Genomic DNA, 14,285 nt, shown 5'->3' with positions numbered 1-14,285 from the left:
AGCACCAATCGCTCCGTGCGCGCCGCCATCGACTTTCTTTCCAATTGAGGGCGCAGTGCCATCACCCTCCCACCCCCGGGCCCCAGCCCAACAGAACTCTTGGCCCAGGTCTCGGGCAGATAAATCCACCCTGTTCCCCACCATCCTGCCCGGGGAGATGAGGTCGCAGGAGGAATGGGTGGGGACACATCCAGAAACTCAGGCTTTGGGATTGGGCCTCAGCCCTCTGACTGAAAGGCTGAAGGGCACTTCCAAGGACCGAGGTCAAGGAGACTTAAAAGGTTTACAAAGGCATCCCCATAGGGAGCACGTGGTCCTGAAAGCAGACTGCATCAGAAGGCTTGACCCTTGGTCTGAACTAGGGGCCAGGGTGGGAGTCGGGGGGTGAGGGTGGGGGTACAGCTGCAGGCAGGGCAGCAAGAGGGAGGAGGTTGTGCAGGGTCTGGAGCCAAAGGGCAGAGTGCACTGACTGACTGGCTCAGCCTGCATAGGGAGCCAGGCAGGACAAGGACTGGAGCTGACAGGAGAGGGACAGAAGAAGCAGGACCTTCCTGGGTGTGGTGCTGACCACCCAAGTATGAATGTTAATTGTAGAAAGGGCAGTAGCAGGCTATGAGAAGGGTACGGGTGAGGGGGATGTGGGATAACATGCTGAGGGGGGCTTTCCTTTCTATCTGAGAAGGCCCCAGGGGCAGCTTGGGCATGACCCATGTATTTATCCAGCCATGGAGAGGGAGGAGAGTAGGGAGGACAAAACGAGCACTTGGTCCCAGCTCTGCCATCAATTTAGTGTACCTGCCCTTCCATGACATGCAGCAGCCCCACCTGCCTGAGAACCCTAAGGTGACAATAAAGCTCAAGGTGAAACCATACCCTTCTGGTACCTCACAAGGGGGGACTCCAATAGTGGAGTAGTGGAAGGGTTAGGGTAGCTAGGTTCTACAAAGGGAGGTTTTCAGCTGTGCATGGGGCTGGGAATTGATTAGAAAGGAGTGCTGCTGCCTCTGGTCAAGCCTCCCAAACTGAACACCCCATTCCATAAGACATCTCTGTGACCTGGATGGAAGGCCCCTCCGTGTGCAGACTCTCATCTTGGCAGGCCTAAAATGCCACCAACGTGCACATACCTTTTTGGGGGCTAGGTGCTATAATACCACAAAGTAACCCTGCTTCCAAAAAGAGTAAGTAGCCAAAACTGTTCCTTGGCCCATCTGCAAGGACTGGGCATTCTCAGGGCCCTGGAGAACAAAAACCCTGCTGGCTTCTAGTATCCACTGGAAGTTTTATTTCTTCAGGATTTTATCCCAACCAGTCATTTAAAAACAACACAGACCTAGGGGGTAGGGATTGGGAACTGCATCTCCCTCCTCCTCACCATGGACAAAAGTGGAAAAAACAGAGTAGACAAGAGAGGTGGCTAAAGCGAGACAGCAGCAGTAGTAATAGGGCAGCTCCACCACAGAGCCAGCTCCTTGCTCTCCTAGGCTCTGACTAGAGCCCTTATGGCTGGGGGGGGGGGGGGTACAACCCTCCCCTGGCCCTCCACAGATGGCCTCCTTGGGGGCTCAATCCATTTCTTCCAGCAGGAGGCTGAGGCACACAGGAGAAAGTGGGAGAAGAGAACGTTGGAGGGGCAGGGAGGTGGCACAAATGAGGTGAGAGGCATGGGCAAGGCTCTAGCGTAGAGGCCCGTGGACCCTCCGCCTGCACACCCACCCTGGGGAAGGGGGAGGAAGCCGCACCGTCATGCAGCATCTGGGGGATGAGGCTGGGTTTAAGGCCGAGGGCCCCAAGGCAGGTGGTGCCGAGGGCCTCAGTCGAAGCCGCGCCAGTCACTATGCTCGGAGTCGTATTCTAGCTCAGCACCCACGCACCTGACGCCGTCTAGCAGCATGGGTGTGCCGTGGTGTCGGTCTGCAAGACAGGCAAGAAGTCAGTATGCCAGGGTGGACCCTAGCCCCACCTACTCCAAGGGGACTCCTCTACCTTCCCTCCCAGCTCTGCTAGAGGATGGGGAGAAAGGCACCCACCAAGGAGACTGGGAATGGGCCAAAACAAGGATCCCTTTTTCAGACTCAAGGAGGGTGGAAACTCCTTGTAGCCAAGCTGGTGCCTCCCTCCTCTAGCCAGACCTGGGCCTCAAGCTCTCACCCATGACGCGCGCCTGCACGATCACGCGCACGCAGGTGTCGGAGCCACCTTCACAGGCTAGCAGCATCTCCTCCTTGAGGACGCCCTCCTTGTGCGCTGAGTACTCACACTTGACGCTGTAACCTGCCCGGGGCGATCAGCACCTCTGTGGCCTCCTGCCCCCCAGCACTCACTGGTCCCCACCCACCACCAAGACCTCTAGAGGAGCAAGGATGGCCCAAACCCCTCCACCCCTGCCCCCAGGGCTGGGTACACAGGCTTCTGGAACTTGCCATTCTTCAATGAGCTCTACATGTAGGCCAGAAGTCAAAACTCATGCTTGCAAGAGGTGGGATTCCCCAAAATCACAGGCAGGGAGAGAGGGTGATGGGGGAGGGAGGGAGGAGCAGGGCAGGGACTGAGCAGATCAGATGGCAAGAGGCAAAGACCTGAGGAGGCTTGCTCAACCCACTTAAGGGCAAAATTATGAAGTGGAAGTAGGGGGGACATGAAACTGAAGCTGGGGTTTCTGTAAATGGTGAAACTGATTCGCTAGCCTTTGGGAAGAGGGGTGCTGAAGGTGGCAGGGTATGGAAAAGCAACTTCAGGTCTGGTGGGGGCTGGGAGGCAGCTGCCCAAAGTTCCTGAGGTTCCAGTAGGTTTCCCCTGGCAAAGGAAGGGCTAGAGGCCCAGAGCAGTTCCTCAGTGGCTCCCACCATCCCCTTGAAGTAACCATCAGGCGGTGAGCAGACATAGGTCAATTGTGTGAGCCCACAGACGTCTGTCCAGGAGTGAGGGCTGGGGCATGGGACCTGCCATGTTGCCACACAGCAGGCCCATAAAGAGGCATCGTGTCTCCTGGTTTCTGAGCTACCCATCAGCCCCTGATGGGGGAAGGAAGTACCCATGCTGTCACTCCTGCTCACACCCAGGCTCTGCTGGAGGAGGGCAAGCTTCCAGCACCCCAAGCAGGGGACGCACCTTCTGGGATGGGCATGACGCTGAGGAGCTTGAGGTGCAGGCTGGGGACAGGTGTCTCTCGGACGTCCTTGCTCAGCCTGTGCACTGGGGGTAGAGTGAAGGTAATTTCATACCTGTGCAGGATCTTCAGGAAGCCAACCTGCAGCAGGAGGGGTGGGGGATGGAGGCACCTTCACTTACAGTCTCCCCCAGGGTCCGCCCAGGTTGTACCACTGGTGATCCTGTGGGCCCTCCACTTGCTTCCTTGACAATCCCAGGGGATTCTGACTCCCTCCATCATTTTAGCTGGTTCACACCCCTGGCCTGGCAGCTCCAGGCCCTTTCTTCAAGGACCCCACCCCTATCACTTGTCCCATATCTGTCTCATGGGCCCTGAAGTTCCTTGGTGGCCCATTCTATAGATGATAAAATAGAAGCCAGGAAATGACTGGCTGAAGGCCACAGTGTGGTCAAGCTATAGTCCTCCCTGGACCTCTTGGCTGCTCTTGCCACACAGCAAGGCACCAGCCACTGCCCACAGGGAAGGCTCAAAACCCCACTACACAGGCTATCCACCTGCCCCCACCACTATCAGCATGTGCCCAGGGACACTGGTCCTCTGGTCACTCATGGTGAGGCCACCAGGCAACATAGATAGCACAAGATGGAGGGTGGGTCAGAATCACAAAAACGGACACTAGACGAGCTTTGTCAGTCCAGGGCTGGCCCACAAGACTGGCACCAGTCATGGAACCTGGAATCCAGCCTGCCCTGCTGGCACCCAAACATGGATGCCTGCCCATTCAAAGGCTCACTGTGTCCAACAGCCCTGATTCACGGCCTGGGAAACTTCTGTTGTTCATACACACAGCTTTGCCATACTCAGAAACTCAGTCGTGTGACAGGTCACAGGCCAGGGTAGCTGTCGGGGCAGGTAGGCTGACCGGAGTGCCTGTCCAGGAGGGGCAATGTGCGTGCTGTATCCACAGCTCACAGGGCATGCGCTCTCCTGCTCAGTTTCAGGAAATGGATGGCCCTGTCTTTTGAGGGAGTATTTAGCCTTTCAGTGGGATCAGGATGATGTCACTGCATGATAAAGCTCAGTCCCTATGGCTCCCACACTCTGCTAAAAGAGGGCACACCTCTCAAGAGGGCTTTCTGGCTGTGCCTGCTAATCACTGGCTGTACCCTGTGATCCAGCTGCACCACTTGCAGTATTTCCCTGGAGAAATACTCAGATGTAAAAAAAACAAAACGCATCACTGCCCTATTTATAACAGTACAAAATAGAAACAACTGTAACACCAGGAACAGGGAACCAGCTAAATCAATGATGACAGATATAGTGGAATATCAGGCAGTTGTAAAATCTCATGGAAAATTATTTACTGAAACAAACAGGAGATGGATCACAACAGAAGCAACCAAAAAACAGTGTGTACGCTGGTATACCAGCTTTTCATTTTTGGAAAGAAAGCTAGAAAGGAAACTGGAATAACATCAAAATATTAACCATAGTTATTTCCAGATAGTATGATTGCAGATACTTTTAAATTTCTTTATAGTTTTCTCTATCTTCCAAATCTTCTCTACCATGGACATGAATAGATTTTGCAATGGGAGGCAGGGAGCTATTTTTGAAAGTTTGGGTTCATTCTGTTTGCTCCCTTGGGGAAACTGTCAGCTCTTGGAGAAAGAGCAAAGGTTTCAGACTTGGGCAGAAATGGCTATGACTCTGGGCCCCTCTGCAGGGTGGTCTCAATAGATCAGACGCCAACCACCATGCTCACCTCCATGCCTTCCGGGGCTCAACATGGGAGCCCTGGTATACTGTCCAACCTTAAGGCCTCACTCCCTGTTTCCCTCCAATCCATCCCCTCCAAAGAATTCTTCCTGCCTCTCCCAAATGGATGTGGGATCTAACAGTGTCCCAGCAGTTGGAGGAGCCAAGGGTGTACGAGGTATGGACACTAGAAGAGAAGGAGAAGGGAAAAACATGGAGGTGATAAATACTACTAAAAAGAGCTTCAATCAGCCAGATGTTTGGCAAAGCAGAGTAAAGTCACACCGTGTTATCAATATAATTAGCCTCACATACATACACCCTTCCATTTCCAGTTTTTTGGGGTGTCAATTGTGTCTACTTGAGAGAAGGAAAACAAGGTGACCTGCCCAAGGTTACAGAGCCAAAAGAGGAGGCCCAGAACTGTACCCAGGCCTGTGACACCAAAGCCTGAACACCTACCTTCCAACTGCAATGGCTGGGGTGATGCTGATGCTAACAAGCTCCACTCCCATTCAAGTAACATCATAAGTGCACTCATCTCATCACAGTCTCACGCTTCCCATTTTACAGATGGGGAAACCAAGGCCCAGGGAAGGACAAAGATGGAGCCAGCTTAGAGGAAATGGAACAGGCCCAGGAAGCTGGGCAGGGCCAGGGAGAAGGTAGAGGGAATAAGGTTGATGATTATAAGGGGGGGGAGGTATGCACATACCTTGACCAGAAAGCTGCTGTCGCTCTCCTGGGTGACCATGACCACAGAGTCATGCAGCTTCTCATCAAAGTGGACATGACTCTGGGAGCTTTCTGCATCATGGCTTGTTGCGAAGCGGATACTCCGGACTCTGGACTTGTTGCCTACAAAGAGAGTGGGAGAGAGCTCCAGGGGTGTTGCCTTCTCCTAGCCCCAGGAAACTACTCCACCGTGTCACTGCCCTGCCCCTGTGACTGCCCCTGCATATCAGTCAGCATCCTCTGCTGAGCTAGGCCACATCCTACTGGACAGTGGAGATCATAAGGCTTGAGACTCTCATCTGCCCTCCTGCTTAGTCCTCCCACAGAAAATGCACACCCTCAAAGAGGGTATGAGGGGATTTAGGGATTAGCTAATATGACCCTTCACTTAGAGGGAATGGGGCTGACAGGGAAGAGACAGTCCTGACCCTAACCAAACCCCAGGCAGTGCGGGACTCAGCCCTAGTGCTCAGGATACCCTGCCCTGTACTCTCCTTCACATTTCCAAGCTCCCCATCTCTCAGGCCTTCTCTTCTAGGTCTGCCAGTCCTGAGGCCCTCTGCCTGCTCCTCCTGCTGACCCCCTTGAGAGGGGAAAAGGGCAGAGACAGGAATGGGCTTGGGCTTTATGGGACCTGCCTGGGGGTGGGAGAAACAGAGAGGGTCAAAAACTATACTCAGCCCTCCTAGAAGGGGCTGCAGCTTCCTCTAAACCTCACTACTGATCACTGGCAGGTGAGAAGAACCCAGGGGAGCTCCAGGACCCCTCCCAGAGAAACCTTTCCTTCCTCCGCTGAGCTCCTCACATGGCCCTCGGCTGTCCCTCACTGGGTCAGGTTTTCCAAGGCCAGGCAGGCAGGGAGTTAAGGCAGGCAGATTAGTAGGAGCTTGGTGAAGGCCTGAGCCAGTCCTTGCCTGGGTTTTTGCACACAATGAAGACTCAATGGAGGCCCAAGGGGTCAACCATTTCCCTGCTGAGTCCCTCAGATTTAACCCTAATGTCCTACCTCACCTAAAACCTTCTATGAGTCTTTCTGGATTCTGAATGAAACCCCAATTCCTTTCCACAACCTACTGTAGCCCTACCCACTTCCGAGCCTCCATGCTCACACCAAGCCCCTTGTGCTACCAACCTCCACAGTGGAACAGGGAGGCTGGAACATGGGGCCACGAGGGCAGCACACCAAGGTTCCCTGCTAGCGCTTGGGCGTCCCCAGCACAAACACTGGTGTAATTACTGATGTAATATAATTCATACCTCACAGTCAGACAGACAGACAGACACACAGCCAACACAGATCCCACATGCAACAATACCCCTTCCCACCAGGGTGCACTATAAGACTCTACAAACCCCAGCAGACCAGGCAGGCACTCACCCTTGTTGGCTGCAGCCATGGACGCCCTCCCTGCCACAGGCTGAGACACGCAGCTCCTGCTGGACACCACCAGTCACGCTCAGTAGCCTCCCATGCTCCAGGGACACCAGGAGGAGCCTGATGGGTGGGGAGTGCAGAGGGGAGGGCAAGGGTCAGGGCCACTGATGGGCCTGTGGCTGGTGGGAGAGCATAGGTTTCCCTTTAGGAAGGACCCAAACCCTTGCGGCTCTCAGTAGCCCAAGTGGTACCTGTGCCCCCTACTCCTCCACCCACTCCACATTTGCCAAGAGCCCTCACCCTTGCCTGACACACTACTGACCCACAGCCCGGCCAGCATGTACTGAGCTGCAGTTTCTGGGTGTCAAAGCACCAGCCCAGAACTCTAGTGCCCAGCAAACCTGAGGCTGGTGGGAAGAGGCAGCCAGCAAAGGAAGGGGACTTCACTGGCACTTTCCAGGGGCCAGTTCTGGCTCTGGTGACCCAAGAGTTGGCCCAGCCCAGACATACAGGTTGTACCATCATACATCCAGAGGTCATAGTATTCTTGCTGCACAAGTCAATCCAGGTTAGAATTAACAGTAGGCTTCGAGGGGGGCCTATATGCCCTGATGGCTCAGAGGTTAAAGCATCTGCCTGCAATGCAGGAGACCTGGGTTCAATCCCTGGCTCCGGAAGATCCCCTGGAGAAGGAAATGGCAACCCACTCCAGTATTCTTGCCTGGAGAATCCCACAGACAGAGGAACCTGGTGGGCTACAGTCCACAGGGTCGCAAAGAGTCGGACACGACTGAGAGACTTTGCTATTCACTATATAATAAGACATGTTCTTAGAGCTTTCCCTCCTGGTGATCAAACAGGGCTATACACAGAACAGGCACCTATGAGAGGGTTGCCACCCATCAGAACTCACAGTTGAGACTTTGGCTTGATTGGCAGGCCTTCCAGTTCAGCTCCCCAAGGGCAGCCTCAGAGCAGAGGCAGTGGGAAGTACCCCCAGGAAGCCTGTGTAAGCAGCACAGCTCTGAAACACTGGGCTGGGACCATTTCAGCATCAGAGACAATATTATGCAATTGATGTTAACAGATGGAACTATATAAAATCAGAGCATTCACAGTGATTATGAAAAAAGGAAGAAAGCAAAACAAATCCAAACCCTCATTTGTCACTACGGACAAGAGCAACACCCCAACTCTCTGCTCTGAAAACTGGCAATCTTACAGAGAACTACTTCAGTCTGTCTCTTGGTCTTTCTTGTGGCCAAACAGCCCTGGTGGTTAAAGGATAGCTCTTCCTTAACAAAGGAATGACTGAATGCTAAATAATTCTGCAACTCCCCAATAAACAAATGTTGGAAGCAACACCAATCAGTGGGTGCTAAACCAGGAAGGCGCGGATGCTCACAGACACACAAGTACCACTGACAGATGACCCAGGTCAAAGGGAACAAGTTTGCCATGGAGCAAAGTGACGTTAGCCAGTCTTGCACTAGTCAGTCTCCTCTCAGAATGGGACATGGGGCCCAAGTATGCCTACTGATGTGAAGCGGCACCAAGTCACAGCACCGCTCACAGGGCAGTTCTGCCCAAATGTCTAACCTGCGAGCAGAACCAATTAAAGGACTCCACAAAAAAGCAAGGAGACAAACCCAGAAGGCCAGATATTCTGCAAGACAAGTGACCTAATTTTAATAAAAGAGGGAAGTTGCTTTAGATAGGAGATGGGCCAACTACAGCCTGTCAGGCTGCCACTGTTTCCTGTTTTTTTTGTAAAGTTTTACTGGCACACAACCAAGTGCTCATTTGTTTACATGTTGTCTAAAATTGCTTTTATTTGTTTCTTTGTTTTGCTGTGCCCTCACGGCTTACAGGATCTTAATTCCCTGACCCAGGGATTAAAGCCTGGCAGTGAAAGTCCTAACCACTGGACTGCCACCTAAAATTGCTTTTCACTAAAGCAATCCCTGGTTCAGGAAGATCTTCTGGAGGAGAAAATGGTAACCAACCCCAGTATTTTTACTTGGAAAAAACTCCACGGACAGAGGAGTCTGACAGGCTACAGTCCACTGGGTTGCAAAGACTCGGACATGACTGAGCATACACATTAAAACTACTCTGAGTAGTTGCCACAGAGGCCACATAGCCTGCAAAGTCTAAAACATTTACTATCTCGCCCTTCACAGTAAAAGTTTGCCAACTGTTCTGCTAAATTAATACACAAAGAGACTAAGACGGCAGGATACTCAATGGGACAACTGACCTGGCTTTTCCCACCACATCAATTTCAAGAAGAAAAATATATGTAGAAGGGCATTTCTCAGTTCAGTTCAGTTCAGTCGCTCAGTTGTGGGAAATAATTGGGAAATGTTAATAAACAGGACTGGATCTTAGACAACACTAAGAAATAAGAGTTGATCAGCTAGGTGAGATAATGGAATTAGATTATGTAGAGAAGTACATCCTTATTTCCCCTGGAGGAGGAAATGGCAACCCACTCCAGTATTCTTGCCTGGAGAATGCCATGGACAGAGGAGCCTGGCAGGCTACAGTCCATAGGGTCGCAAAGCGTTGGACACAACGGACTGAGCACGCATGCACGCACGTGTCCTTATTTGTCAGAGATATACACTAAAGTAGAGATGAGTGATGTATGAATGACCTCTGCTGGTCCAGGGAATGAAGAAAACCACTGAGTGGCCTCAGAGTTGGCGCTGGGCCTGTGGAGGGCATGACCTCAAGGCCCCTCAGGTGCTGAGCTACCCTGGGAGCAGGCCTTACCTCCCTCCCCATTTCCCAATGCAAAAGCCCACCAAGGCTCAAGCCCCACCTCAAAGGCAGGGCTAACAGCTTGGGTATGAGGAGCACCCCCATTGGAAGCCTCAGGAGGTACAGGGAAGGGCAAAGCTAGAGTCTCAGGAATGCAGAACAGCCCCAGGCCAGCACTCTGGGTCAGTCCCAGAGAAGGCCAGCCCCTAAGGCTGTCTCCAGAAAGTCTGGCCCTTGGAGAGAGGCCTGCCCTACCTACCCACTCCAGCCACCCCCTGAAGCTGTGGACTCAGAGCCTGTGAAACACAGCCAAGAGCAAGGGGACCAGGCCTTCCCCCTACCTTGCACAGAGGCTGCTCCAGCCACTTCTCTACAGCCAGGGGAAAAATGACAAGATCCCCCCATTTCCCGAGCTTCCCAGGTGGCTCGGCGGTAGAGAATCCGCCTGCAATGCAGGAGACATGGGAGATGTGGGTTCAACCCCTGGATCAGGAAGATCCTCTGGAGAAGGAAATGGCAACTCCTTTGAGTATTCCTGCCTGGGAAATCCCATGGACAGAGGAACTGGTGGGCTACAGTCCATGGGGTCATAAAAGAGTTGGACATGACTTAGTGACTACACAACAACAATCATAATTTTGTGGCTTCTCAGGTGGCGCAGTGGTAAAGAATCCACCTGCCAATGCAGGAGACTCAGGAGATGCGGGTTCGATCCCTGGGTTGGGAAGATCCCTGGAATAGGAAACAGCTATCCTTCCCAGGACACTTCCTGGGAAGCCTGGATGAAACAGTGGCTGGTGAGCAAAGGCTCCTAGGGCTTTTACATGCAGGGTCCTGTACCTGTCTTCCTCCCCTGTCCACTGCCTGTTGCCTGCCTGCCTGCCTTCACCCAGGCCATCTGCCTGGGATAATTCTGTTCTCCCATCCACATCTCAGCTTGGGGACCTTTTTCAAGGCAGCACAACCCATTCCCACCCCCTCCCATTCCAGGATAGGCCTGAAAATCTTCAAAAAGAATTCCCTTTCTCACTTCTGCAATCATTTACTATCTCTGTCTCCCACCCTACAAGAGCAGCGACTGTGCTTTTGCCAAACCCTGTATCCCCAGCACCCAGTCCAGCATCTGACAGGGAGCAGGTGTGTTAGGTTTACATTTGTTAATGAATGAATGACCAAACTAAACGGAGCCCAAGAATGGGCCTCAGTGGGCCCTTTAGGCAGACGTAGCACATCAGGGCCCAGGGGCACTTAGAAGAAGAGCTCCCCACCCTGCTCTTTTAGCAACCCCTGCGCTGGAAGGCATTCCCCTTCCCCCATCTCAGAGTGGTGCCTCCCATAGGGCATTGTCTAGCCTGGCCACAATCAGCTGTTACCTCCCCACTGCCACCACCAACCTTGAAATGGAAGGTCACTGAGGGCAGGACCTGTGTCTCTTGCACTGCCCAGAGCTCAGTATAGAGCAAGTACTCAGGCATTGCCTTGTAACCCTTGAGCACTGAGAACAGAGAATGAGAAAGCCCAGAGAAGGCTGGAAAAGCTCCTTTCCCAGCAGAAAGCCTCACTGGTCGCTGTCCCCTGTGAGCCAGAACCTGAGCTACACACAATTCTTCATTAGAATCGGGAGAAGAGGGCATCAGGCCTCTTCCTGCAGCAGCTGTGCCCAAAGAGAAACACCAGGCACCCTTGAAGCCCCAGGCCTCCTCTTGTGCCAACCAAATCTAGATCGTGGCCCAAGCAGTTCAGCCCCCAAGAGGCAGCAGGGCCATGGTCAAGAGCATGGGCTCCAGAGCCCCAAAGACCTGGTTTAAATTCAGGCTGCATGGCAAAGTTACTTCATGCCTCAGTGCCTCAGTTTCCTCACCTGCAGCACAGGAATAAATAAGCAATGGCCTCTTCCTCAGTGGGTCTGGTGCAGCTATTGCCTGAAGCTCTGTGACAGCACTCCCCACTCTGCCCCCACCTTTGTAGAACAAATCCCCCAAAGGACTGCTTTCTGAAGCAACAGCAATTTCAGCATCAAAGAAGGACTTCAATCCAGTCAGGAATGGCCCAAGGGCAGGCCCTCTAGCCTTCTCAGAAAACAGCTCAAAGGTTGAGGGGCCTCCTCTCCCTTCTACCATCCTGCCTTCCTCCTCCCCCACTCCCAGGCCAGCAAGTTCTCCAGGCATGCCAGAGAGCAGACTGTTGGGAGCTCACTGTCCACCTCCCTCAACCAGAAAGGCATATAAAGAAAATGTGAAGAATATATATCCTGGGAAATGCCCCCATTCCAGCAAAAAAAAAAGACACCCCCTCTTTAAATCAGCTGTCAGAGGTGGTACCACAGAGAGTCATGGGATGGGGAGGGTTGGGAACCTGGAATAAGGGCCTTGGGGGACTTCTTCAGCTCTCAGTTACTCTCTCAGGGAAACTGTCAGAACCTTCTCTCTGGTAAACAGAGAGCTCCCAGCTCAGGTCCCTCTCAGCTTTAGAGAGAAAAACTGCTTCAAGATTATCCTACCCAAGATAGGGTTCAGCCAGGCCCACTGGTGCCTCTGGCATAGGGAACAGAAACAAGGAAATGGCAGCTGGGCAGAGAGACAGTTAACACAGAAACTCAGAGTTCTCAGCCCCCTAGAGTCCCACTGTGCACACAGGGTGCTAGCTGCTCCTCCAGACTGTCCCATACTTGGTGCCCAAGGCTGGAGAAGGGGCCAAAGACAGTCTGTCCATGGCAAAGTAGAGCTCCAGGACCTGCCACACTCTTGCCCTATATCCCACAGCTGCATGCTAACAGCCCCTCTCTGCAGCCCGCAAGTCCCAGGCATCACAGGACCAGCCCCAGCTTGTCCTCTGCTTTGTGGTTAGGGACATGCTTATTGGGGCCTTGTTTCTCATTGATTCTTCAATTCCCATTCTCAACCTGTTCAAGTATTTTCTGAGCCAGGAACTGTACAATCTCCTACCCTCCCTACCCCAACTCTGGGCTCAGTCCTGGCTTAAGCACTCAATCCCACAGAAGCTGTTCCTCAAAGCTCAAGCACGGGGCTTCCCTGGTGGCTCAGTGGTAAAGAATCTGCCTGCCAATGCAGGAGACACAGGTTTAATTCCTGGTCAAGGAAGATCCCACTTGTTGAGGAGCAACTGGGAGGCACAACTACTGAGCCCACGCTCTATAGAGCCCGAAAGCAGCAACTACTGAGCCTTCGTGCTACAACTACTAAAGCCAATGTGCCTAGAGCCTGTGCTCTGCAACAAGAGAGCAGCCCCAGCTCACTGGGGCCTGCATACCTAGAACAGGCCTGGAAAAGCAAGGCTGGAGGTCAGGAGTGGTTGCGACAGTTTTACAGCAACTCAGTATAGATATGACTACGTTTCCTCCTTCCTCCAGCAGGCCAAAGTTGCAAGGGTAAGTATGGGTGTTCTCTCTCAAAAATGGGTGGAGCAGGGCTGAACTGAGGAAAGGACCCCCACCATCTCACATCCTCTTGTCTCCACCAAGAAATGCTGCCTTTCTCTCCCCAGCATCTCCTCCCCACAATCCCTCTAGCCTGAGGGTGCTCAGACACCTCTAGCCTCCAGACTGACTGCCCGACCCAGGCGAGGCCAGGTCCAGGGGGCAACAGCTGCCTCTGACCTGCTTCAGCTCCCTGGGCAGAGAAACGCCTTACCCACACTTCCCAAAGCCAAGATTCAAAAGGAAAAACAACTGAATGTCTCCCTTCTCAGTCCACCAGGATCCCTGCTCACTAAAAGAAACACTGGTCCAGAGCCTAAACAAAGACCTCCTGCTCTATGACAACGGGGTGGTAATCGCCAAGCTCCAAGAGACATCAGGGGCCTGGGTATATGAATCTGTATCCTCTCCGCCCTCCATCCCCATCCTATCCTCATCTTCTAAGGGGACAAAAGCGTCTGGACGCCGCCCCGACCCCACCCACCCCAATCACACCCCTTCCGGGCTGCGAAGCGGTGGCTCTGTCCCTCAGAGATAATCCTCTCTGTCCCACCATCACCTCTACTGACGCAGTAGTTTCGCGAGCCCATACTCCCCAACATCACTGCCCTCCTCCCTGAAGTGCCGAGCCACGCGAGGTCAGAACGAGACTACTCGTCCAAGGTCACCAGCGAGGCGATGACAATGGGGGAAAGGGGGTGCTGGGAGTTGCTGACGGAGCTGACCCCTAGGCCCCCACCCTCACAATGTCACTCATACCCTCGACAGCGCCCCGCGGAAAACACTTCAACTCTACCACCTAACGGTCACCTGCGGCCCTGGGACCTAATATCTCCCCAGCTCGGGTGCCAAGGAGCCCTCCCTGGCCCGGACCCGACAGCGGAGCCCTCCAGCTCCAGCCGGAGGGGTCCCAGTCACCGACTACCTAGAACAGTGGTTCGATTGGGAGGGGATCTCTGTGAGCGGGATGAAACTGGGAGGTGGCAGAAGGAAGAGCAGTCTCACCGTGCGGGGAGCACCCTGAGGCCGCGACGGTCAGGGACGACCGCAGCGGCGGCAGTGGCTGAGGCGGCAGCTCTGGAGACCGCGGCAGCAGCCGG

At 53.5% G+C, this 14,285-nt stretch overlaps 1 protein-coding gene across 1 annotated transcript; it reads right to left on the bottom strand.

Moving 5' to 3' along the window:
- Positions 1-1,262: 1,262 nt before the first annotated feature.
- On the bottom strand, positions 1,263-14,285 carry LOC104986057 (chromosome unknown open reading frame, human C20orf27). Its single transcript, XM_010836481.1, has 6 exons — positions 14,191-14,285; positions 6,987-7,103; positions 5,589-5,731; positions 3,112-3,250; positions 2,152-2,274; positions 1,263-1,914 (listed from the first exon to the last, which is right to left on the bottom strand). The coding sequence occupies exons 2-6, from the start codon at positions 7,003-7,005 to the stop codon at positions 1,814-1,816; spliced, it is 525 nt and encodes a 174-aa protein (XP_010834783.1). The 5' UTR covers positions 7,006-7,103; positions 14,191-14,285; the 3' UTR covers positions 1,263-1,813.

Source organism: Bison bison, unplaced genomic scaffold (genome assembly GCF_000754665.1).
Source record: "Bison bison bison isolate TAMUID 2011002044 unplaced genomic scaffold, Bison_UMD1.0 scf7180017864063, whole genome shotgun sequence".
NCBI classification, from domain to species: domain Eukaryota; kingdom Metazoa; phylum Chordata; class Mammalia; order Artiodactyla; family Bovidae; genus Bison; species Bison bison.
Note: the sequence above shows the minus strand (reverse complement) of the source record. Positions and strands in the feature narration are given on the sequence as shown.